The sequence below is a fragment of the Lepus europaeus genome, chromosome 5 (assembly GCF_033115175.1).
Source record: "Lepus europaeus isolate LE1 chromosome 5, mLepTim1.pri, whole genome shotgun sequence".
Lineage (NCBI taxonomy): Eukaryota > Metazoa > Chordata > Mammalia > Lagomorpha > Leporidae > Lepus > Lepus europaeus.
In genome coordinates, this window is record NC_084831.1 from 32,027,914 (window position 1) to 32,053,871 (window position 25,958).

Here is a 25,958-nt window from a genome sequence, read left to right on the forward strand (position 1 = left end):
GTTATGCCATAATGCCAGCCCCAAGAAAGAAAGATAGACATACTAAAAATGAAAGTAGCCTGAGGTTATTACTCATACTTTGACTCATTTATATGGTAGCAGTGTTCATCAATATTTTGTAAATGATACAAAAACTCTTTAAGCTGTATTAAAACTATATTTATATAGTGACTGTTCTCTTCTCTCTTCAATATTTTCTTATATGAAATGTTTATTCATTCCACAAGATGTAGTCATTAGTCTTCAGAGGAAAATTATGTATCTCTAATGTTTACCTCATCAGTTATTAAAGATAGAAAATGCTATAAAAAATATCATATATAACAAAGTTTATAGGAAAGTCACCATTTTCTTTCTGACTTAGTCATCTTATTTTTAATAGATTGCGAAAGTTGACTGCAAAGAAGTACTAGACATCATATGTAATCTGGAATCTGAGGGTCAGGATAACACAGCATTTGTTCTTTGCACAACTTACCTTACCCAGCAGCTCCAGACTGCAAGTGTATATTGTTCCTGGTAAGTATAGTTTTTATACTCTTTGTTAGCATATACTATTGTACTTAAGATTTATGTATGACATTGTTTTCTTTCAAATTTAAAGTCTAGGCAAATTAAGTGATAACATATAATCTTGCCTCCGAGCAGTCATTAAATTAAAATTATCATTGGTTTAATCAAGTCAAACTGTAAAAGATTCTTTTTGCTTATCATACAGATGGTTCTCTGTTTACTCCCAATGTGTGCCTCCCATGTTAAAGATAAAATTGTGTCATTGTGAAAGTTTTCCTTTTCATTTTTTAGTATATTCTGATAGTTGCTCCCTCCTCTTATTTGGAAACCCATTAATAAAAACTATCAAGTTAAATAGGGTGGCTCTAACAGTTTTGGGTCTGTTTAGGCCAGAGAAACAAACCTGATATATGAGAAACCTCAAAAATACAAGACTCTGTCAATATCTATCAGATTAGTTATATGGATAATGCTATAGAGATTAGAGAAAAGGGCTCATTACACCCAAGAATTTAAGAAAGGAAGGAAGAATTGGTATTTGAGCTTTAATTTGAAGAACGTGTTGGATTTGCATGGTCTTGAGTGAGGAGTCCCAAGTATTTAAAAAAACTAAGGGTAGGGACTGGCGCTGTGGTGTAGCAGGTAAAAGCCTCTACCTGCAATGCCAGCATCCCATATGGGTACCGGTTCAAGTCCCAGATGCTCCACCTCCGATCCAGCTCTCTGCTATGGCCTGGGAGAGCAGTAGAAGATGGTCCAAATCCTTGGGTCCTGCACCCTCGTGGGAGACCTGGAAGAAGCTCCTGGCTTCTAGCTTCAGGTCAGCCCACCTCTGGCCGTTGCAGCCATTTGAGAAGTGAACCAGTAGATGGAAGATATCTCTCTCTCTCTCTCTGCCTCTGCCTCTCTGTAACTCCACCTTTCATATAAATAAATAGTCTTTAAAAAAACAAAACAAAAAAAACTAGCCGGCGCCGCGGCTCACTAGGCTAATCCTCCGCCTTGCGGCGCCGGCACACCGGGTTCTAGTCCCGGTCGGGGCACCGGATGCCCCTCTTCCAGTCCAGCTCTCTGCTGTGGCCAGGGAGTGCAGTGGAGGATGGCCCAAGTCCTTGGGCCCTGCACCCCATGGGAGACCAGGAGAAGAACCTGGCTCCTGCCATCGGATCAGCGCGGTGCGCCAGCCGCATCGCGCCAACCGCAGCGGCCATTGGAGGGTGAACCAACAGAAAAAGGAAGACCTTTCTCTCTGTCTCTCTCTCTCTCACTGTCCACTCTGCCTGTCAAAAAAAAAAAAAAAAACTAAGGGTAGCTAGAAGTTGGAAATAAGTGCCTTGTTTATAGAAGCAGCCTATAATTTCAGTCTTCCTTGCTCTCTCCGGAGCAGCTGTGTCTGTCTGTATAGTTTGTTGTTGCCGTTTTATATGTTACTGTATTTTTTTTTTTTTTTTTTTTACTTTTTTAAGATTTATTGATTTATTTATTTGAAAGGCAGAGAGAAATCTTCCATCTGCTGGTTCACTTCCCAGATGGCCGCAGTGGCCGTAGCTATGCCAATCCAAAGCCAAGAGCCAGGAGCATCATCTGGGTCTCCCACACGGGCACAGGGGACCAAGCACTTGGGCCATCTTCCACTGCTTTCCCAGGCTACAGCAGAGAGCTGGATCGGAGGTGGAGCAGCTGGGACTTGAACTGGCGCTTGTATGGGTTCCAGCACTGCAGGCAGCGGCTTTACCCGCTATGCCACAGGACCGGCCCCCTGTATTTCTTTTTGTTTGCTTTTTTAGATCGAAATATTGTAAGTTATCTCCCAGTACTCTTAATATTCATTATATGATGAGACAGTAGAGTATCACAGGGGTCAGAGAATACTTGAGATTATCCCCAGTTTTGAGCCTAAAATGGTAGAACTAAAATTCAAGTACAGTGCATTTGTCTTGTAATTTAGTACTTTGCTTCTATACGTTTGTTTTTTTGACAGAGACCAAAATTCAGATTGCAGTCTTTTACTACCCAGTTCACTTTGCCAAAGTTGTATCTCCCATGAGAAAGAAGATAGTGGGCTTGAAACTTAAATATATTTTCTATAATCATTGTGGGTATTTTGTTAAGAAATAAAAGCGATGATGGTAAGCAAAAAGAATTATGAAGAAATCAATTAGAAAATTTGTTTCCATTGGGAAAGATCTAGAGATCAGAGGTTTTTTTTGTTTGTTTGTTTTTTTAATTAATTTATTTTTTTGACAGGCAGAGTGGACAGTGAGAGAGAGAGACAGAGAGAAGGGTCTTCCTTTTGCCGTTGGTTCACCCAACGGCCAGCGCAGCGCGCTGATCCGAAGCCAGGAGCCAGGTGCTTCTCCTAGTCTCCCATGGGGTGCAGGGCCCAAGCACTTGGGCCATCCTCCACTGCACTCCCTGGCCACAGCAGAGAGCTGACCTGGAAGAGGGGCAACCGGGACAGAATCCGGTGCCCCGACTGGGACTAGAACCTGGTGTGCCGGTGCCGCAAGGCGGAGGATTAGCCTAGTGAGCCACGGCGCCGGCCGAGATCAGAGATTTTAACAACATTAAAACAGATTTAGTTAAGAGCAAACTCTTGATTTTTCTTTTTCTTTTTTTATTTATTTTATTTATTGAGAGACAGGAGCCAGTGCGGTGGCATAGTAGGTTAAACCTCTACCTGAGGTGCAGGCATCCCATATGGGTGCCAGTTCCAGTCCCAGCTGCTCCACTGCTGATCCAGCTCTCTGCTGATGGCCTGGGAAAGCAGTGGAAGATGACCTAAGTCCTTGGGTCCCTGCACCCTCATGGGAGACCCAGGAGAGGCTCCTGACTCCTGGCTTCAGATTGGCCCAGCTTTGGTCATTGCAGCAACCATTTGGGAAGCGAACCAGGGATGGAAGATCTGTCTCTTTTTGTCCCTCTCTCCCCCACCTTCCCTCCCACTCTCTGCCTGTGTATAACTCTGCCTTTCAAATAAATCATTTTTTTAAATGGCAGTGTTACGGAGAGAGGTATCTTCCATCCACTGGTTCACTCCCCAAATGGCTGCAACAGCTGGGGCTGAGTCTTGGCTAGGGTGAAGCCAGGAGCTTCTTCCCAGTCACCCACGTGAGTGGCAGGGGTCCAAGGCACTTGTGCTATATCCTCCACTACTTTCCCAGGCACACTAGCACAGAGCTAGATTGGGACTTCAACCAGTGCCTATGGGATGCCTGTGTCACAGGTGGCAGCTTAACTCAGTACACCACAACGCCAGCCCCTAATTTTTCTTTTTAGAGTTATATTGATTTATTTGTTCATAATGAAAAAGAATCTTCTAGTTAGAGCTACATTTTCAGTGCAAAAAATAAATTGCACCACATATGGAATGTGTTTTTTAAAAGTACTCACATATGCAGGCCGGCGCTATGGCTCACTAGGCTAATCCTCCGCCTTGCGGCGCCGGCACACCTGGTTCTAGTCCCGGTCGGGGCACCGATCCTGTCCCGGTTGCCCCTCTTCCAGGCCAGCTCTCTGCTGTGGCCAGGGAGTGCAGAGGAGGATGGCCCAAGTGCTTGGGCCCTGCACCCCATGGGAGACCAGGAGAAGCACCTGGCTCCTGCCATCGGATCAGCGCGGTGCGCTGGCCGCAGCGCGCCTATCTGTGGTGGCCATTGGAGGGTGAACCAACGGCAAAGGAAGACCTTTCTCTCTGTCTCTCTTTCACTGTCCACTCTGCCTGTCAAAAAAAAAAAAAATTAAAAAAAAAGGTACTCACATATTTTCTTTTAATATTCCTGATACAACTTCTCTTTTGTAGTACCCCATGGACTTTTTCTTCCCTTCTTCAGTCAGGTGCCATTCATTCTTCCAAAGCTATTAGCGGCTCTAGGATTAGTGAGCTTCCCCTGCAGCAAAGAATTAACAGGGATTTCCCTCTTGATGGCCTATGTAAGAGTTATAATTAGTAAAGGGGAAGGACAATCGTCATCACTTCATAATTGTTAAAAATAAGCTTATTCCAAACAGTTCACACAGAAGTAGTGGGATGTAGGTATATCTTAACCACCAAGCCAAGGAGCTGCCCCTAAAATGTTAATTGTTGTCAGGTTTTCTTGTTTATTTTTGTAAAAGCAGGAAAAGAGAAATCTCCCACCCCATTTTACTGCCCAAATGCCCGCAACAGCAGGAGCTGGGCCAGTCCAAAACTGGGAGCCATGAACTCATTCTGGGTTTCCCGCGTGGGTGTCAGGGATTCAACTATTTGAGCCCATAACCAGCTCACCATCTCCCAGAGTGCATATTTAACAGGAAGCTGAATTAGGAGCTCTGCCAGGACTGCATAGGAGACACTTTAATAGGAGAAGCAAGCATCCCAAGCATCGTCTTAACCATTATACCAAATACCTTTCCCCAAAGCTGTTTTCAGTTAATTTTTGTTATATCTCAAACTTGCTATTATTAAATATTATAAACTTTAATCATAGACCTTTTGAATCTTTGAGGCAGGTTTATACCTACTAAAGAATTTCTCCTTTTGAGAGCCCTAGTTAACTTGAGAAATATGAAGAAAATTAATTATGTTAAGTATGATTACTTCTCAGTATATTATAAATATCAGTGTTTTAGGGGCCAGCACCATGGCATAGTGGGTTAATCCTCTACCTGTGGTGTGGCATCCCATATGGGCTCCAGTTCGTGTCCCTGCTGTTCCTCTTCTGCTCTTTTTGCTTATAGCCTGGGAAAGCAGTAGAAAATGGCCCAAAAGCTTGGGCCCCTGCACCCATGTGGGAAACCTAGAAGAGCTCCTGGCTCTCTGCTTCAGATCAGCCCAGCCTTGGCCATTGCAGCCATCTAGGGAGTGAACCAACAAATGGAAGAACTTTCTCTCTGTCTGTTGCTCTACCTCCCAGATAAATAAATCTAATAAAGAAATTAGAGAATTTACAGGGAGGATTCATAACAATTTTGAGTTTAAGAGAAAGCAGTAGTGAATACAGAACGTTTTCCTTCTAGTTTTTATTTTCTCTACCATCAACTCACTTCCACAAACCAAAAATGGGATTATGGGGTATGGCAGCAAATAACCAGTTGCTTTAAATGTTTTACCATAATCTATTTTTTTTAATAGGGAATTGACACTCTTTTGGAGTAAACTGCAAAGAAGAATCGACCCTTCTTTAGATACTTTTCTGGAGCGATGTCGTCAGTTTGGTGTCATAGCTAAAACACAGCAGCATTTATTTTGCCTGATTAGAGTTATACAAACTGAAGTGAGTAATATATGTTTTCTATGTTGATTGTGGCCAGAGGGAAGAAATGAGTGGAAAGATAACTTCCATTTACTCATTGAAGATAAGGGAAAATAGGAGTTAATAAAATTATGGGATTGGCTGTATCAAGCTATTTCTGCAGAGTGACTTCTTAGGAATCCAGTTTTGCTTAATGAAAAACAGTGAGTTGAAGCGATAGGCCATCTCCCCTCGGGGAAAGAAAGATGATGTTTCTTGGCTGTCACCTATAACTCCTTTTCCTAGAATAAAGTTCTGTATTTTATACACATATATTTGCTTACTAATGATAATAACTATAACAGAAATAGTGTGTTTTCACCAGTATTCCTTGGAGGTGGAGTAGTAACTTTTCTTGATTTTGGAGTTATAGAACAGTTCCAGAATCAGCTGTTTACAAATTGTATTCTTTTGTACAAACAAAAAGGAAATAAGTTAGATACTTTTTTTTTTTTTTTTGACAGAGTGGATAGTGAGAGAGAGACAAAGAGAAAGGTCTTCCTTTTTGCCGTTGGTTCACCCTCCAATGGCCGCTGCGGCCGGCGCATCTCGCAGATCTGAAGCCAGGAGCCAGGTGCTTCTCCTGGCCTCCCATGTGGGTGCAGGGCCCAAGCACTTGGGCCATCCTCCACTGCCTTCCCGGGCCATAGCAGAGAGCTGGCCTGGAAGAGGGGCAACCGGGATAGAATCCGGCGCCCCGACCGGGACTAGAACCGGGTGTGCCAGCGCCGCAAGGCAGAGGATTAGCCTGTTAAGCCACGGCTCCGGCCAAGTTAGATACTTTTAAGGAATGTGTATTTCCTGGAAGGAAATGAAGTGTCACATATAAAACTGTTCTGTGAGTTCAGCCTTACAGTGTCTGGTGTGAGTCTTACACTGTGCTCTGTTTTTGTTTTGGTGTTGGCAACAGCTTGTGACCGAGCCTTTCATATGTCCATATCTATAAGAGCTCATAGTGTGTTTGGTGTTTTGTGGGTTACTTTTTTCACATCATCCAAGGATTGTGTATACTAAGTTCAAAGCACACATCTATCTTTGTTTCTGTTTCCTTCTCCCTTTAAAGTAACCTTTCAAATCCTGTACTTCTATTTCAAATATCTTGATCTAGTTTTCTGTAGTGAAGATGAGAGTCAGTCATCTTGGCACAGTGGTCACAACACTGCTTGGGATGCCTGCATCCTGTGTGAGAACGCTTCAGTTCTGGCTCAGCTTCTGTTTCCAGCTTCCTGCTAATGCCCACCCTGGGTGGCAGCAGGTGATGTCTCACTTAGATCCTTGCCACCACATGGGAGACCCAGATTGAGATCAAAGCTCCTGGCTTTGACCTCACCCCTACTTGGCTATTGCAAGAATTTGGGGAGTGAACCAGCAGATAGAAGATCTGTCTGTCTCTCTCTCTGTCTCTGTCTGCCTTTCAACTGATTTTAAAAAAAGAAAATAGGTTATTTCTAATCACTATGAATAAATGTGTTTCTAGCCACAGAAAGAACATTTTCAAGTAACTACAGAAACTTCCTGATTTAAAAAAAAATAATTTTACAATTGGCTATTAAAAAGTTTTCTGGGGCTGTTGCTGTGGCACAGTGGATTAAGCCACAGGCTGCAGTGGTGGCATCCCATATGGGCGCCAGTTCAAGTCACAGCTGTTTACTTCTGATCCAGCTCCCTGCTCATTTGCCTGGGAAAAGCAGAGGAAGATGGCCCCAAGTCCCTGGGTCCCTGAATGCACATGGAAGACTGGGGGAAGCTCCTGACTCCTGGTCCAGTCCTGATTGTTGCAGCCATTTTTGGAGTGACCCAGCAGCTAGAAGATCTCTGTGTCTCTCCTCTCTGTAACCCTGCCTTTCAAATAAGTGTCTTTAAAAAATAATAAAAATAACAGATTTTCTTTTGGGGCCATGTTGTGGTGCAGCAGATTAAGCCACTGCCTGTGATGCTGCTGTCCTGACATCCCCTACAAGTGCTGGTTCAAGTTGTAGCTGCTCTACTTCCTATCCAGCTCCTTGCTAATGTGCCTGAGAAAGCAGGGAAGATGACTCAAGTACCTGGGCCTCTGATCGATATTGTATATGTATGTATGTATGTATGTATGTATGTATACACAAATGACTTGAATGGAACCCCAGGCTCCTGGCTTTGGGCCAGCCCAACCCTGGCTGTTACAGCCATTTGTGGTGTGAACCTGCAGATGGAAGATCTCTCTGACTCTCCCTCTCTCTGTAACTCTACCTTTTAAATAAATAAATCTTTTTCTTTAGAAAATTTTCTTTATACCTCTTTCTGTTGCTGTGTAACAAATTAAACTTAGCACTTAAAACAGCAGCTACCTTCATTAGCTCGGTTTTGTAGATCACAGTATCTCAAGGCTAAAATCAAGGTGTTGCCCAGGCTAAGGTGTTATCAAAGACTCTGGAAAATCCACTTCTAAGCAGACACGTGCACTTTCTCTCTCACTCTTTTAATATTTTAGATGATTTGAAAGGCAGAGAGAAACTACCATTTGCTAGTTTACTCCTTAAATACTTACAACATCTAGGGCTGGATCAGGCTTAGCCAGCAATTGAGAACTCTATCCAGGGCTCACAAAGTCCCTAACATAATCACAAGGATGTTATATTTACAAATTTTATCCACACTCAAGAAAAGGAAATTATGCAAAGATGTGAGAGTTGCCGGAGATTATTTTAAAATTGTGCTTATCATAAGGAACCACAAAAAATAAGAAAGCAGCTAGAGGACTAGGGGAAGTGGGTTTCTGAAACAGATTACAGAATTTGCTGTCCATGTGTAGAACTAGAAATATTTTTCTTGAATTCAAGTCTAGAGTATTTTCTGCTGTAATCCTTACTTAATAATGAGTAAGAATTGAAGAGTAGAAGAGAAACAGACTGGTAGGTAAAAGGGTAGTGAGTGTAGAACCCCCTTCAAATTGAGAAAGGTGATCTAGCCTATATCAGCTAGAATCTGGCTCTGTTGTGAATGATGGGTACCTTGCACTAGTTGTAACCTAAAGTAAATAGATGTTACTCTCTCTTTCATATGGTATTGTAATCTAGGTAGACAAGCAAGATTGCTTCAGTGACTCCACTTACCCAAGTTCCTTTTCTCTCCCATTAATAGATAGCTTTCACGTATGTTCTAAGACCTATTTCAATCCCAGCTGTGATTTTTCAATTCCAGATAACAAGAAGGAAAAGATAGGGGGAGAGCAGATCATACTATGACACATATTGTCCCCAAGACACATACATAAATACATGTGGCTATTTCTAGCTACAGGAGAGGCTAGGAGTTATGGTCATTATTGCAGGTGACCTTATAACCAGTTAAAAATCCATTTTTTTTTCCCCCCAAAGTGGGGAAAGGATATTGGGAGATAAGTAGCAACTAGACACATAGCCTTTTTGGTGGAAAAGTTAATGATACTGAAGATACTATATGGGTACTACTTGGTTACTTGCAGAAGGTAACAGTGCATAATGGAGAATTCTTTGTAATTGTACCTCTTTATTTTCTGGGCTTCAGTTTTCTGCAAATAAAGAACTTAAACCAGCTGCTCAGTAAAAGGTGCTTAGAGTTATTAAAACTTTGACTTAGTGACAAGAAAGTCATAAGTGGAAGGGCTGACTTGTAAGAATCCACGGTTGGTTTTTTTTTTAATGTCTGAGAAATAAAACTTTTTTTTTTTTTTTTTTTTTGGACAGGCAGAGTTAGTGAGTGAGAGAGACAGAGAAAAAAGTCTTCCTTTTTCTATTGGTTCACCCCTCCAAGCAGCCGCATTGGCCAGCGCTGTGTGCTGATCCAAAGCCAGGAGCCAGGTGCTTCCTCCTGGTCTCCCATGCGGGTGCAGGGCCCAAGGACCTGGGCCATCCTCCACTGCACTCCTGGGCCACAGCAGAGAGCTGGACTGGAAGAGGAGCAACCGGGACAGAATCCAGCGCCCCAACTGGGACCAGAACCTGGGGTGCTGGCACTGCAGGCAGAGGATTAGCCTAGTGAGCCACAGCACCAGCCGAATCCATGGTTTTTATCAAGACTTTAAAATTAGTATGAGAGGCTGAATATAGATGTGATTATATTTTGAGGTGAAAGGTATAAGAAAAGGAAATTATTTTGAATCCATTTTATTTTTCCAAAGAGCCCTTTTTTGATGGAGCATATTTTGGTATTACTGTTTTGGAAAACACTACCTTGTCTGGTTTAGTCCCTTCTCCTTCACATACAGGTATGTGACCTGTAAGGATCCTACACCTGCTTCACAGCAGAGTCTAAACCATGATTCTCTTGATTTAATAACATAATGTGGTATAAGATTATCATTTGTAAGGAAGAGCACAACAGAGAACTTCACTATAATGAAGATAGAGTGCCGACACTGCTGTATGATCCAGTTTTCACATTCCATTCAATTTCTGAGATGTTATTTTGTATGCACTAATCTTTTGTCCATTCAACCAAGTTTTCATAGTTTTCTACTTCCTCAGACGGTACTGCTGTAGAGAGATTTTCTGATAGCTTTACCTGCTAAGCCACAGAGCTGGCCCCCATTGGGTGTGTGTTTTGTTTTGTTTTTAAATCTTTCAGTGATCTTATTTATCCTGAATTCCTTTGAATTCATGTGCATTTATTGTTTATGCATTTGTCTTGTATAAATGTTTAAGTCTTTCTATATGTGAAAAAGATAATATTTCTTTGCTCTGTATCCTACAGGCACAGGATGCTGGTCTTGGAGTGTCAATTTTACTGTGTGTCAGAGCTCTTCAACTCAGATCAAGTGAGGATGAGGAAATGAAGGCATCAGTTTGTAAAACAATTTCCTGTCTTTTACCAGAAGATTTGGAAGTCAGACGAGCCTGTCAGCTTACAGAATTCTTAATTGAACCCAGTTTGGATGGATTTAATATGTTGGAAGAATTGTATTTGCAACCAGATCAGAAATTTGATGAAGAAAATGCCCCAGTTCCAAATTCTCTCCGATGTGAGCTCTTACTAGCTTTAAAAGCCCATTGGCCTTTTGATCCTGAATTTTGGGACTGGAAAACTTTAAAACGACACTGTCACCAACTCCTAGGACAAGAAGCCTCAGATTCTGATGATGATTTAAGTGGCTATGAAATGTCTATTAATGACACGGATGTTTTAGAGTCCTTTCTCAGTGACTATGATGAAAGTAAAGAAGATAAGCAATATAGAAGAAGAGAATTGACAGATCAGCATAAGGAGAAAAGAGACAAAAAGCCCATTGGTTCTTCTGAAAGATACCAGAGGTGGCTTCAGTATAAGTTTTTCTGTTTGTTGTGTAAGCGGGAATGTATAGAGGCCAGGATTCTTCATCATTCTAAGATGCATATGGAAGATGGAATTTATACCTGTCCAGTTTGTATTAAAAAATTCAAGAGGAAAGAAATATTTGTTCCTCATGTGATGGAGCATGTTAAAATGCCACCAAGCAGAAGGGACCGCTCTAGAAAGAAATTACTGTTGAAAAGCTCTCAAAAGGGTGTTTGTCCCAAGAGCCCCTCTGCAACCCTGGAGCAAAATCAGTCACTGAACGAAGAAGCCAAAGGAGAATCTCATGAATATGTTACATTCAGCAAATTAGAAGATTGCCACCTGCAGGACAGAGATTTATACCCATGTCCTGGTACAGACTGTTCCCGTGTGTTTAAGCAGTTTAAATACTTAAGTGTGCATCTTAAAGCTGAACACCAAAATAACGATGAAAATGCCAAGCACTACCTAGCTATGAAAAACAGAAGAGAGAAGTGTACTTATTGTCGACGACATTTCATGTCTGCTTTTCACCTGCGAGAGCATGAGCAAGTGCATTGTGGGCCTCAGCCCTATATGTGTGTATCTATAGATTGCTATGCTCGTTTCGGATCAGTGAATGAACTACTCAATCATAAACAAAAACACGATGATCTGCGTTATAAATGTGAATTAAATGGCTGTAATGTTGTTTTCAGTGACTTGGGACAGCTTTACCACCATGAAGCACAACACTTTAGGGATGCATCTTATACATGCAACTTTCTTGGTTGTAAAAAGTTCTATTATTCCAAAATTGAATACCAGAATCACCTCTCAATGCATAATGTTGAAAGTTCAAATGGAGACCTAAAGAAATCAGTGAAACTTGAGCCTGCAGCAGGTGAAAAGCAAGATTCTGTTAGTCAGCCCAATCTACTTGACCAAACTGATAAACCACATTTATCTGAGGATCTTCTTTTCTGTGGAGGATCAGCTAATTCTCAGACAGATACAGAAACTGCAGACAACCTGAAAGAAAACAGTGACAGTAATTCTAGTGATCAGCTAAGTCACAGCTCTTCAGCTTCGATGAATGAAGAGCTAATTGACACACTGGATCACTCCGAAACCATGCAGGATATATTATTATCTCATGAGAAAGTCTTTGTGCCCTCCAATTTAAAAGAAAAATGCTCCACTGTGGCAGTTTGCTTTGATGGGACTAAGTTTACCTGTGGTTTTGATGGATGTGGTTCCACATACAAAAATGCAAGAGGGATGCAAAAGCATCTCCGGAAGGTCCATCCATACCATTGCAAACCCAAAAAGATAAAGACAAAAGATCTCTTTCCCTGTTTGGGTAATGAACACAACCAAACAACTGAAAAGTTTGAAGCAGAACCAAAACCCAGCTCAGATACAAACAGTGACTCCCCAGATGAAGGTCTGGATCACAATATTCATACTAAATGTAAGCGAGAACATCAAGGTTATGCCTCACAGCCCTCCATTTGTGCACCTAAAAGACCATGTACAGAGGATACCATGTTAGAACTTCTGTTACGCTTGAAACATTTAAGTTTGAAAAACTCGATTACACATGGATCTTTCTCAGGGTCGTTGCAGGGGTATCCATCCAGTGGTGCTAAGTCTCTTCAGTCGGTTTCATCTACTATCTCAGACCTTAATTTTCAGAATCAAGATGAAAATGTGCCAAGTCAGTACCTTGCACAGCTGGCAGCTAAGCCTTTTTTCTGTGAGCTTCAAGGATGCAAATACGAATTTGTGACCCGAGAGGCTTTGTTAATGCATTATCTTAAAAAACATAATTATTCAAAAGAAAAAGTCCTTCAATTAACTATGTTCCAACATCGGTATTCCCCATTCCAGTGTCATATTTGCCAAAGGTCATTTACAAGGAAAACACACCTTAGAATTCATTATAAAAATAAACATCAGATTGGCAGTGACAGAGCAACTCACAAACTGTTAGATAATGAGAAGTGTGATCATGAAGGCCCATGCTCAGTAGACAGGTTGAAAGGTGATTGTTCTGCAGAACTTGGAGCTGATCCCAACAGTAATTCTGAGAAGCCACACTGTCATTCCAAAAAGGATGAGTGCAGTTCAGAAACAGATTTGGAGTCATCTTGTGAAGAAACAGAAAGCAAAACGTCTGATATTTCATCACCTATAGGCAGCCACAGAGAAGAACAAGAAGGAAGAGAAGGGAGAGGTAGCAGGCGAACTGTTGCTAAAGGAAATCTATGCTATATTTTGAATAAATACCACAAACCATTCCATTGTATCCATAAAACTTGCAACTCCTCATTCACCAATCTGAAAGGCTTGATTCGCCATTACAGAACTGTACATCAGTACAACAAAGAACAGTTATGTTTAGAGAAAGACAAAGCAAGAACCAAAAGGGAACTTGTAAAATGTAAAAAGATATTTGCTTGCAAATATAAGGAATGTAACAAACGCTTCCTGTGTTCCAAAGCTCTTGCTAAGCACTGTAGTGACTCTCATAACCTTGATCATATTGCAGAGCCAAAAGTACTTTCTGAAGCTGAGTCTGCTGCAAGGTTTTCCTGTAACCAGCCCCAGTGCCCTGCTGTTTTCTATACGTTCAGCAAACTGAAACACCACTTGATGGAACAGCATAATATTGAAGGGGAAATACATTCAGATTATGAAATTCATTGTGATCTTAATGGCTGCGGCCAGATTTTCACCCATCATGGCAATTATTCACAACACGTGTATTACCGACATAAGGACTATTACGATGATCTGTTTAGAAGTCAGAAAGTAGCAAATGAAAGGCTGCTAAGGAGTGAAAAAGTGTGTCCAACAGCTCACACTCAGGGGCATGAACATCAGACTACCAGGAGATCTTTTAATACTAAGGCTAAGAAGTGTGGCTTAATCAAAGAAAAGAAAGCTCCAATTAGCTTTAAGACCAGAGCTGAAGCCCTGCACATGTGTGTAGAGCAGTCTGAACACACGCAGTATCCTTGCATGGTTCAGGGATGCTTATCTGTGGTGAAGTTGGAGAGCAGCATAGTGAGGCATTACAAACGTACCCATCAGATGAGTAGTGCCTACTTAGAGCAACAGATGGAAAACCTCGTTGTCTGTGTTAAGTATGGTACCAAAATTAAAGAGGAGCCCCCATCTGAATCAGAGCCCTGTATAAAGAAAGAAGACAGCAGAAGCTGTGAACCAGAGCACACACAGCACAGCCACCCTCCAGGTGACAGTAGTACACCCTTCCAGAACACTGATTCCTCCTCTCACCCAGCTGAAAAGGATGGCGGTCAGAAAGGGTGTACGGAAAGCAAACCAGTATTTGATGCAGAGACTCTGCACTACAGGGGGACTTTGAAATGTAACCATAGTTCAGAAACCACTTCTTTGGAACAATGTAATATAGTTCAGCCTCCTTCTTGTAAAATAGAAAATTCCATACCTAATCCCAGTGGGACTGAAAGTGGGACTTACTTTGCAAGTTTCCACCTGCCTTTACCAAGAATCAAAGACTCAGAAACTGGGCAGCATAATTCAGGGCAAGAAAACACTGTAAAAAATGCAACCCATGTCCCAAAAGAGAATTTTAGGAAGCATTCACAGCCCAGGTCATTTGATTTGAAGACTTACAAGCCTATGGGATTTGAATCTTCGTTTCTGAAATTTATTCAGGAAAGTGAAGAGAAGGAAGATGATTTTGATGACTGGGAGCCTTCAGAGCACTTAACATTAAGTAATTCTTCACAGCCCAGCAATGACTTAACAGGGAGTGTTATGGCAAATAATTTGGTGAATGACAATGACCCTGATGTTAACATACCTCATTCTTCCAGTGACTCTGCAATTCATGAGAACCTGACTGCAATCCCACCTTTAATAGTAGCTGAAACCACAACAGTTCCTTCCTTGGAGAACCTGAGGGTCGTTTTGGACAAAGCATTAACAGACTGTGGAGAGCTTGCCTTAAAACAGCTTCATTATCTTCGGCCAGTGGTTGTCCTTGAAAGATCTAAGTTTTCCACACCAATTTTAGACTTATTTCCAGCAAAAAAAACAGATGAGCTTTGTGTAGGAAGTTCCTAAATAGCAATTTTGTTTTAGAAACAGACTGGCTCTAACATTGCAACATGGGACAATTGCCAACTTGAACAAAGGCTGAGAACCAGCCCCACTGTTGTTTAGGGTAGAATAGGCTGTGTATTTACATGAATGTATAATATCTATGTCAGCAGTATTGGCTGAGTCCATTAGCTCTCCAGTTGGTTTATTGATTGGGTTTTTTGTTTGTTTGTTTATTAAAAAAAGAAATGGAACTGTACTCTTGTTTGGTGCTAATTAATACATCAAAATATACTGGGGCTTCCTTTTTCAAATTACATGTGCATGATTGTATATGGAACAAATACTAAGGTCCCAGGGTGGGAGGGCTAGGGAAAGGGATATGGAGTTCTTACTTGACTTGAATGTGCGCCTGAGGGTGCTTTGTGTAATATATTGTACACTACAGCATCTTATATTTTTTGAGTTGAGTTTCAATAAATTACAATTTTTCACCCATTTCTTGTTTACTCATACTGAGTTTTCATGCCACATGTAAACTGAAATTGCACTAGTAATTTCTTGTAGTGTGCATTCATGTTTTATCCCTGTAGTTTTTCTTATCTTACTAGGCAAATCTTTAAAAAAAAAAAAAAAAGATTTATTATTATTTGAAAGGCAGAGAGAGTGGGGGTGGGGTGGGTCTACCATCTGCTGGTTCACTTACCCAAATGGCCAGAACAGCCAGAGCTGGACCCATGCAAAGTTGGGAGCCAGGAGCTTCTTCCAAGCACTTGGGCCATCTTCTACTGTTTCCCAGGCTGTAGCAGAGAAGCTACATTGGAACTGGAGCAGCCAGGACTCAAACCACGTGGGATGCCGGCCCACTAACCAAATCATGCTTACCAAGGGTTATTTTTGTAGCCTTGGCATTTTCCACAGAATTCTCTTGCTTCAGTGATTTCCCTCATTTTCATGAGTACTTAGAGAGGGTGGAAAACAACGGAGAAGGGATCTTTATGTTACCCATCCTAGGGATATTCCATCCCCAGTCTGTCTTCCCTCAATCCCAAATCACTTGCTTCTAGGTTGCACTGTCAAGGGCGTGATCATTCACCAGATGTTTAAGTACACACATACTTACAGACTTAACAGGTCTAGACGCTTTGGGAGATAGTTACCAAATTTGCTTAAGCCATTGTGGAACTTTAACATAAGGTAAACAGAGGGGTTGGGTAATTTAGAGCCTTGTTTTGGTTTTGTAAATATTTATTATAAATATTTACTTTGAGGGGCAGTGACAGATAGTGGTCTCCTGTCCACTGATTCACTCCCCGAATGCCCACAACAGCTAGGGCTGGGTCAGGCCAAAGCCAGAAGTCAGGAACTCAATCTGGGTGATCTCATGTAGGTGGCAGGGACCCAGCCACTTGAACTATCACCTGTTTCCTCAGAGGGTGCACACTCACAGCTGAAATTAGAAGCTGAGCTAGGACTTGAACCTAGTACCCTGATACAGGATGTAGATATTCCTGGTAGCATCTGAACTGCCAGCAGAACACTTGCCCCAGGATATTGGAAATGGATCAGCAGTATGGGTGTCACCTAGGAGCTTGTTAATGCAGAACTTCAAGCTCCACTCCAGATCTACTGGCCAAAAAAAGTGTCTATATGTTTTCATTTATGTGAAAGGCAGTTAGACAGATCTTCATCTGCTGGTTCATGTCCCAAATGCCAGCAACAGCCAGGGCTGGGCCATGCCAAAACCAGGAGCCAGGAAGTACTTGAGCCATCATCTGCTTTGCCTTCCATGATGCAGTAGCAGGAAGCTGGGTCAGAAGCATAGGGGTACTCCAGTGAGGGACACAGACACCCCAGGTGGCAGTGCCTAAACACACTGCCACTACACCCACCGCCAAGGTCTGCGGTTCAGTAGGATCTCCAGATTCTTCGTACAGAAAAGTTCTGGGGACACTAAATGACATGTAAGCCCAAGAAGGAAGTGGTGTGAGAGTTCAGGGTGATTACACATTTTAGCACTAACATAAAATTTATCTTGTATTTTCATAATGCCATGAAATACAGACTGTCCCTATCCTCTTTGACAAAGAACTTGAGGTAGAAATGCAATGTTTGGCCTGGCTGGCAGACACAAGAACAGAGCCTATTTTTCCATCTCTACTTACTAGAATATCATAGAGGGGGAAATGAATGTGAACAAAAAAGTTTAGGTGGTCTTTGAAGTACCAGAGATACTGCTCTGTAGTAAAACCAAGTAGAGATTCAGGTTAAGCCACCACCTGCCACACCTACATTCCATATTGGAATGCCTGATTCAAGTCCCAGGTACTCCAGCTGCTCCTGATGTCCCTGGGAGGCAGCAGTTGAAGACTCAAGTGTGTTGAGTTACTGCCACCCATGTAGGATACCTGGATGGAGCTCCTGGCTTTGTCCTGACCTTAGCCCCACTGTTGCCAGCACTTGAGAGTGAACCAGTAGATGGAAGAGCTCGCTCTGTCTCACCCTTTGTCACGTCTTTTTAAATAAATAGATTTTACAACAATGTATTGTTTGTGAAAATAAAGTTTGAAGGGTTAAGTAGAAGCCGAGTCATGCAGATCAACCTCACAGCCATAGATCCCATGTTAAGAACAGATGGAAAGTGTGCATAGTGTTTCTGTGAGTAACATGTAACCTATGGAAAGGTCCAGCTTGCTTCCTTTCTGAGAGAAACTTCTAAATGAGAAGTTGCTCTATCCTCCCCAAGGTAGACCGTGATGCCTGCTCACTGAATTGTACCTTAATATGTGAAGGTAGGGCTCCAAAGAGTGGCCTGCCGTGCTCTCACCTGCTTGATCTACCCTGCAGGAACGGATTCTGCATTTGAAGATGAGAACCGGCTTGAGAACGGTAATGGGTAGGTACGGGTCAGTGTGTATTTGGTAGGTTTAGAAGGCCAAAGGCTCGGGAAGGATACTGAGTCATTAGCAAGAAGCCAGCTATTAACTCAGCACCGATCTTGCTCCTGAGTGGTAAGTGAACAAGTTTCCTGTGTTATGGAGAATAGAGTCTAGCAGAAAAGACAGACGTGAAACTCTTGGAAAGATTTAGTCATGTAAAATTGCTACCAAAAAAAATCTGACTTAGGAACCTAAAAAAGCACAGCAGAAGCTTCCTTAAGGAAGTGCTGTTTAAACTGAAACATGAAGAATCACTAGAAGTTACACAGAGAGAGGGTAATCCAATTAGGGGCAAAGACTGTGTGGTGAGGTGTAGTGCATGGAATATTAGTGATAGTAACCAGATCGCCAAAGCTGGAGCTGGGAGAATAATTGAGGGAAGGGAAAGAAGTTTAATGGGTAAGCAGGGACAAGGTATTTTAGGGCCCTATAGCCCTGTTTTAGATTGTGGATTTTGCTTGTAAGGCAATAAAGAACCAATTGAATGGGCTGGCCCTGGCATAACAGGATAAACTGCTGCCTGCAGTGCCAGCATCCCATATGGGCACAGTTTCTTGTCCTAGCTGCTCCATTTCCAATCCAGCTCCTTACTAATGGCCTGGGAAATCGGTGGAAGATGGCCCAAGTGCCTGGGCCCCTGCTACCCATGTGGGAGACCTAGAAGAAGATCCTGGCCTCTGGCTTTGGCCTGGCCCAGCCCTAGCCATTGGTAGCGATCTGGAGAGTGAACCAGCATTGGAAGATCTCTCTCTCTGACCTTTTTTTTTTTTTTTTTTTTTTTTTTTTTGACAGGCAGAGTGGATAGTGAGAGAGAGAGAGAGGAAGGTCTTCCTTTTTGCCATTGGTTCACCCTCCAATGGCCGCTGCAGCCGGCGCATCGCGCTGATCCGAAGCCAGGAGCCAGGTGCTTCTCCTGGTCTCCCATGGGGTGCAGGGCCCAAGGACTTAGGCCATCCTCCACTGCCTTCCCGGGCCATAGCAGAGAGCTGGCCTGGAAGAGGGCAACCAGGACAGAATCCGGCGCCCCAACCGGGACTAGAAGCTGGTGTGCCGGCGCCGCAAGGCGGAGGATTAGCCTGTTAAGCCACGGCGCCGGCCTTTTTTTTTAATTTTTTTATTTTTTGACAGGCAGAGTGGATAGTGAGAGAGAGAGAGACAGAGAGAAAGGTCTTCCTTTGCGGTTGGTTCGCCCTCCAATGGCTGCTGCGGCCAGCGCACCGCGCTGATCTGAAGGCAGGAGCCAGGTTCTTCTCCTGGTCTCCCATGGGGTGCAGGGCCCAAGCACTTGGGCCATCCTCCACTGCACTCCCTGGCCACAGCAGAGAGCTGGACTGGAAGAGTGCAACCGGGACAGAATCCGGCGCCCCGACCAGGACTAGAACCCGGTGTGCCAGCGCCGCAAGGCGGAGGATTAGCCTATTGAGCCACGACACCGGCCTCTAACTGACTTTCAATAAATAAATCTTTAAAAAACAATTGAAGGCTTAAAAGTGTATTTTACATAAGTCAGTAAGTCCTAACAGGCTGTGATGGAGAAGACTGTTGAATGCAAGTGACAGTGATGGATGGATGGGTAACTATCAAAGGTGGTGAGTTGACTGCTGTGAGTTCTAAGTTCATCATTCAAGGTGTTCAGGTGTCCAGGTAGGAGGGCTGGTGTCAAATGAGTGGGTTGCATTTAGACTAGATTATCTTAGAAGGACCTTATACTCAAGATTTATCATACTTTATATTTGGTCATCAGCGTTACAAATAATAGTTGATCGTAAGTGTACATGTGACATCTTTGTGCAAATTAATCTCTTTTTTTAAAGATGTATTTATTTGAAAGGCAGAGTTACAGAGAAGCAGAGAGAGAGGTCTCCCATCCGCTGGTTCACTCCCCAGAGAGCCACAACGGCCGGAGCTGCACTGATCCAAAGCTAGGAGCCAGGAGCTTCTTCCAGGTCTCCCATGCGTGTACAGGGGCCCAAGGACTTGGGCCATCCTCCACTGCTTTCCCTGGCCATAGCAGAGAGCTGGATTGGAACTGGAGCAACCGGGACTCAAACCGGTGCCCATATGGGATACCGGCACTGCTTTACCTGCTATGCCACAGTGCCAGCCCCGCAAATTAATCTTATACAAACAAGTACAGAGACTTGATGAATAGTTTTGCTTCTAAAGGTATTTGCTTTCACTTAATATATGAAGGCTGATGATGTGCCAAGCACTAGGGGTACAATAGTCAATAAACTGGCCATGGTTCCTGCCCTAACAACAGTCAGGGAAAGCATACAAGCCAGAAATTGCAGATATTGTATTATGTGCTTTGAGAGTACTAAATGCCAAGTAGTCCCTCAACTTATCAAATGTAGTGTAGGCAGTCTTGGGAAATCATTCAATTGTCGCAACTCTTACCTTCCTTCAAAAACTTTCTGGCTACCGTTCTTCAGTGGTTTCTGAGCTATGTTTGCCTTGTAGTCAAACTTAGCTAAGTCTTGGCTAAGTAATTTTTATTTGTTGCTAGAAAGAATTCTAGCTGAGTCAGCCACTGGTCATTTTGCTCTATTTCCAACAGCATTCCAGACCCCTTTCCCCCCAACTCCTCTCTTGCATGTACCAAGAAGTTATTCCTTCCCCAGGCTTCTCTGTTCTGATCTTTCAGTCAAACAGAATGAACAGATTGGAGTCTGTGGTGTCTTCATCTCTTACAGAAGCAGGCAATATTTTTTTTTTTTTTACTTGTCCTAACCCTTTCTCTCCCTCTTTATTGTCCCCTTCTCTTAGAAAAATTCCTGGATTCTAGCTGTTTGTAGTAGCAATCTGAATTATATATGACCCATTGTATACGAGCTATCTTTTTCTCATGAAAGCTTTTTGGGACTAGATCATACATAGCTCCTTGCTGGTAAGTACTGGTCAGTAACTTGATAGCCTGTCATAGTCATAGAGGTTACAAGCGTAGCATGCTCCTGGTTACAAAGTTCTTAGAAGATCATAGCATAATGCAAGGCTTGTGAAGGAAGTGGAATCCCCATCTACAAGTAGATAAACAAAATGAGGCTCAAATATATGAACAGCCTCCCCAACGATCACGATTTCTCAACAGTAGCATGCAAAGGGAATACTACAAGATGATCTGGTAGTATCCCTACTTCCACATTTACCAAGTAAACCACTCTTCTTGAAAACCCTTTTAAAATACTGTCCACAAATTTCCAGGCTACCTCCGCGCACCTCAGATTTTTCATTTGCCATGTGAAAATAACCACTGTCCATTTCGTGGAATTGTTGGACACGTTTTACATCTAGTTATCCAAGAGGTCAGCCATTAGCCACATGTGACTTTCATTAAAATTAAAATTCAGCCTCTCTGCTAAACTAGCCACATTTCCAGTGACGAGTGACTGCCATATTGAACAAAACAGATAGCAGAGATCGGCCGTCGTTGCAGGAAGCTCTGCTGGACAGTGCTGTGCTACAGCTAGAACTAGCCAGAGATCAGAGACTGTTGAGTGGAAAAACCGAGCTCTGCACCTGGTTGACTTGAGTGAGGAGGTTCACTGGGTGACAGGAAGCAAGCTGACCTTTGAAATGGTGACATCACAAAGCACAGCTCACAATGGCTCCACCTGGGCTCCCAGGCCGCTCTCCCTAACTCACAACTGGATTCCTGAAGCCTCTACACATGTCATTCCTGGAGCTGCTGTTTCATTAAAATGCCACCATCTTCACCTTCATTTACCTGGGACAACCTCTTAGATTCTCTCTCTCTCAGCACAATATGGAATTCGCTACAAGCAATTTTTCTTGGAGAGACTAGTACGCCTCAGACAGACAGTTTGGGGATACTAGATAATCTTGCTCCGGCTGTGCAAGTCATCCTGGGGATTTGCTTTTTGGCTTTGTTGGCAATAGGATTATATTCCTTATGGAAACGAAGTGTTCGGTCAATTCAGGTTATCCTCTTTTGTTCTAGAGATATTTAGATATCTATATATTGAAATTGTATTCATTGTCTCCCATTTTTCTGCCACTGGTGTTAACATCACGCAGGATGAGCAAGGGCAAACCCTTGTCTCTTAAGTTGGTTGAAACCAGGTGTCCTTGAAAACCTCTACTAATTAGGTTTTCTGAATAAGAATACTCTTTCTCACAATGGCCTTTGGCTTACCTGCTATAAGAATATGGGTCAAACAAGTCCATAATTTGAGAAGGGAGCTTTACCCATAAATTTATTTGATCACTTACTCATCTTTTTAGTACATACTGTGTTTGTACAATAGACATTATGGTTTAACTGGGGTCCTGGCTATGGCCATCCTCTTTGGGGCCATTGGTCTATTACTGATAAGGAGGCTTGTATTTATTAAAATATCACAATGTTTTCATTACTGTGTATTAACAAGATACACCTTGTTAAATCAGGAGTTGAACTGGCTTGGATTATGAGAAATATTTAGGATTTTACATACTTTTGTTTAATCACCAGTAATAATAGCTTATTTATAATGTGATCAAGATCATTTTCACATGACAAATGAGAAAAATGAGGTGTGCAGAGGTTCAGTGAGAACATCAAAGAGGATTTAAAGATGGTTTGCTTAAAGACAAATACAGAGAGAAGTTATTGTTGGATCATTTTGTAGCATTCACTTATTTTAATGTGCTTCTATTGTTTAGGAATCATGGTCACATGTAATCTCTAAGCCTATTAAAGCCAGCCTAGTAGACAAAGCAGGGATGACAGTTTCCATTTTATGGGGTTGTCACCTGCCCAAGTTCATGCAGTTTCTGAGAGCTGGAGAAATGGAGATCTGAACCCAATTTTTAGGATTCCATATTCAGTTCTCCAGAATCTCATTTAACATAATCCAACTGATTTAAATCCTCTACAGGAAACATATTTACCTATATGTACACAACTTTCAATTAGCTAATAGAACGTAAGGCAAGAAAACAAACTTTTACTGAATTCCAGTTTAAACTCAAGTAGACAGATAACCCACAGTCACCTTAGCCAAGAAAAAGAGGCAGTATAACAGTATTAATGGTGTGGGGGGGGGGGCTTAAATCTCCGTTGCCACACGCTGTGGTACTCCAGAGCAAGAGACCTCTTGGAAGGTGACACCTCAGCTCCAGCTCCCTAATCTCAAGTGAGCTTGCTAGGTTTTCCTGACCATAACCAGAGATACAAAGGTACTTCAAAAAGCTTGTGAAAGCATGGAATGAAAAGATAACTCTCTTTTGGTACAAAAATTTTTGAAATCCATGCATAATTGTTTCATAAGCCATTTTCTTTGGATTTTTGGTAAAGATCCCTCATATAAACTTTAGCATATAAATATTTAATAAGCAGCACTAGTTATTACAATAGGGGAAAAGATTTTTTTTTTCTTATCCTGGTAGTAACCTGTCCTAGTGTATTTAAAAAATATTTTTTAATAACCTGGAAATCTAGTTTTTCAAACTGTTGGGTCTTAGAAGTATACTTGAAAGGAGAATTCCTGGATTCCAGTTCTGCTGATCTTAACGTCAGGTTTCAAATTGGAAGTATATAAATGGTTATCTAGTTTCTTTCCTGCAAAAATAGGTCATATATAGGTAAAGTAACTTTTAGCACAGGGCTCAGCATGTGGCAAACTTGCAGCAAAAAAGCATGGATTATTATCTTTAATGCAAATAATAAGCATTTATTTAGCAATTACCTTGTTAAAGGGAAGGCTTGGCATAGGAAATGAGGGGTATTGTTGCCTTTGCGGTTCTGTTCTCTGCTTTGTCTTACCTCTGTAGTAAACTGCGGCATTTCACATGGATAAACAAGTAATGCTCGATTTCTGTTGTTTCGTTTTAGAAAATACTGTTGTTTGTCATCACTCTCTACCAGCTTTACAAGAAGGGCTCAGATTTTTTTCAGGCTTTGCTAGCCAACCCAGAAGGGAGTGGTCAACTTAAAGAAAATAGTAATTTCTTCCTATCCTTGGGTCTTCAAGAGAAAATTTTGAAGAAACTCCAGATGGTGGAAAACAAAGTGAAGGACCTGGAAGGGATGATCATTGCCCAGAAGCCTGCCACGAAGAGGGAGTGCTCCTCTGAGCCCTACTGCAGCTGCTCAGACTGCCAGAGTCCTCTGTTCACATCGGGGTTTACGTCTACGTCTGAAATGTGACGGACTCCACACTTCCGGAGAAGCACCGGCTCCCTTCTGTGTGTGGCAGCATACCAATAAAGTTAGAGAGCTATATTGAAATTGCCCTGCACGGACTGGCTCTCCATGCAGTAGGGCCCAGCTTCTACATGTGTGTGCGCAGTGGGGTGAACTGGGGGGGAATCCTGGGGGTTAGAAATGTTTCTTGGATTGTGATGCTCACTCAGCACGCTGGAGACCATCAGCATATAGGAAAGGCGAGCTAGCCTGGAATCAACGGATGTGAGCAAGAGGAAGGGAGGATGGTCAGTCACAGGCCTTTGAGGTCCATGCTGCAGAAGCTGGACTGGATACAATAAAAAGCAGAAAAGTGCTGTTTGAGGGCCATGCCTGTAGCCAGTCCTTGGCAAAAAGCGAACATGCAGCCCAGGAGTCTTCTGCACTAATTACTCAAAGGTGGTCAAGAATGGGAGTGGACATAAAAGAGACTGGCATAAATTATTTAATTTTATCCAGCTTTTACTGATACCTACTCTGTGCTAAGCATTGTGATAACCCCTGGGAATCTGTCCCCAGTACTTAGAACAGGGAAATTGTAATACGGTGGAGTCATATCATCTCACACTAGGTGAATTCTCCTTGTGTGAGTCCTCTCACGGCAGGGAGAAAAGAAGGGAGGTGCTCGACTCTGTGTGTACCCTCACCCTGGTGAGGGAGGAAGGCAGGATGAGCAAGGTGGCCTACGGGAGATGACAGCAGGTTTCAGATTCCACAAGGCATTTTTCCAGAGTTGGAGAGAAAGGGAGACATGGTAGTGTGTGCATTTTTGCCACAATAAATGTGGTCATGGTCATTTGAAATAAAGTAGAAACAAGAAATTGTTAGCATGTTGAAGATCCACTGGCTATGCTGTTCAACAAGGGACAATATAGGGAGCACCCACGTGGTATCTTCCAAAGGGATTTCCAAAGGTGATTTTGACCACTTGGAATCTCTGTGTGATGCCCCAGCTATCAAATGCAACCCCTTTGTAAGATGAGACTTCACTGTACAGCGTAAAAAGTGCCAAAACAGATGGATGAATAGAAGGTAGGGCCAGGAAAGACTGCAGAGGAAGTGACGTTGAGTTGGCCCATAAGGAAACGGAAGGTGTTCCTCCTGGTGGCACCATCAGGGGTGTGCAGGGTAGCTTGCCCAGGGAACAAGCAGAGTTTCAGGGTGGTGGATGCACAGGCTCTTTGCAGAGCTTCAGGGATGGATATTGGCTCCAGGGTAAGGCACATTAACCTCCTCTTCCAATCAGCTCTTGTTGTATCCACTCTTTGGCTAAAATAAGAGTATTACAAAAATCAGTGACAGTCACACATGAATTTTATTGAAAATGAGAGACAAATGAGAGGCAAGGCAATTGATTGGGACCAACACTCCTTACCAGAGTGCGGCCCCCAACAGCGAGTTACACAGCTTTTTATAGTATTCTGTCCACTAGGGCTCACAATTTCAAACCAAACCCTTGGTATGCAATGAACAATAAAGAGGAAAGCCAGAATATGGTTGTAAGATAACTTAACAATAACAAACCCAATAACAGATCCAAGATATGGTTGTAAGATAACAGTGAAGGACACATTTCTGTCAACCTAGTTCCTGGGAGTTTGCACCCACATAGTGTCACAAGATACACCCTTAGCTCTTAGTAAGCAAAGCTAATATGTACAGAAGCAAAACATCTGCAATTAGCTTTTAGCCACACTCACT

At 42.5% G+C, this 25,958-nt stretch overlaps 2 protein-coding genes across 3 annotated transcripts in view; both read left to right on the forward strand.

Moving 5' to 3' along the window:
* The window catches only part of RLF (RLF zinc finger), an 88,105-nt gene extending 72,485 nt beyond the window's left edge, over positions 1-15,620 (forward strand). For both annotated transcript variants that reach the window (XM_062191049.1, XM_062191050.1), the window contains 3 exons: positions 383-519; positions 5,627-5,768; positions 10,497-15,620. In XM_062191049.1, coding sequence (XP_062047033.1) covers positions 383-519; positions 5,627-5,768; positions 10,497-15,155 — 4,938 coding nt within the window. In that variant the 3' untranslated portion in view covers positions 15,156-15,620. The remainder of the gene's footprint in view (positions 1-382; positions 520-5,626; positions 5,769-10,496) is intronic.
* Positions 15,621-21,771: 6,151 nt separating this feature from the next.
* Positions 21,772-24,221, forward strand: TMCO2 (transmembrane and coiled-coil domains 2). The gene is made up of 2 exons (XM_062190058.1): positions 21,772-22,011; positions 23,907-24,221. The coding sequence occupies exons 1-2, from the start codon at positions 21,772-21,774 to the stop codon at positions 24,219-24,221; spliced, it is 555 nt and encodes a 184-aa protein (XP_062046042.1).
* Positions 24,222-25,958: the final 1,737 nt, after the last annotated feature.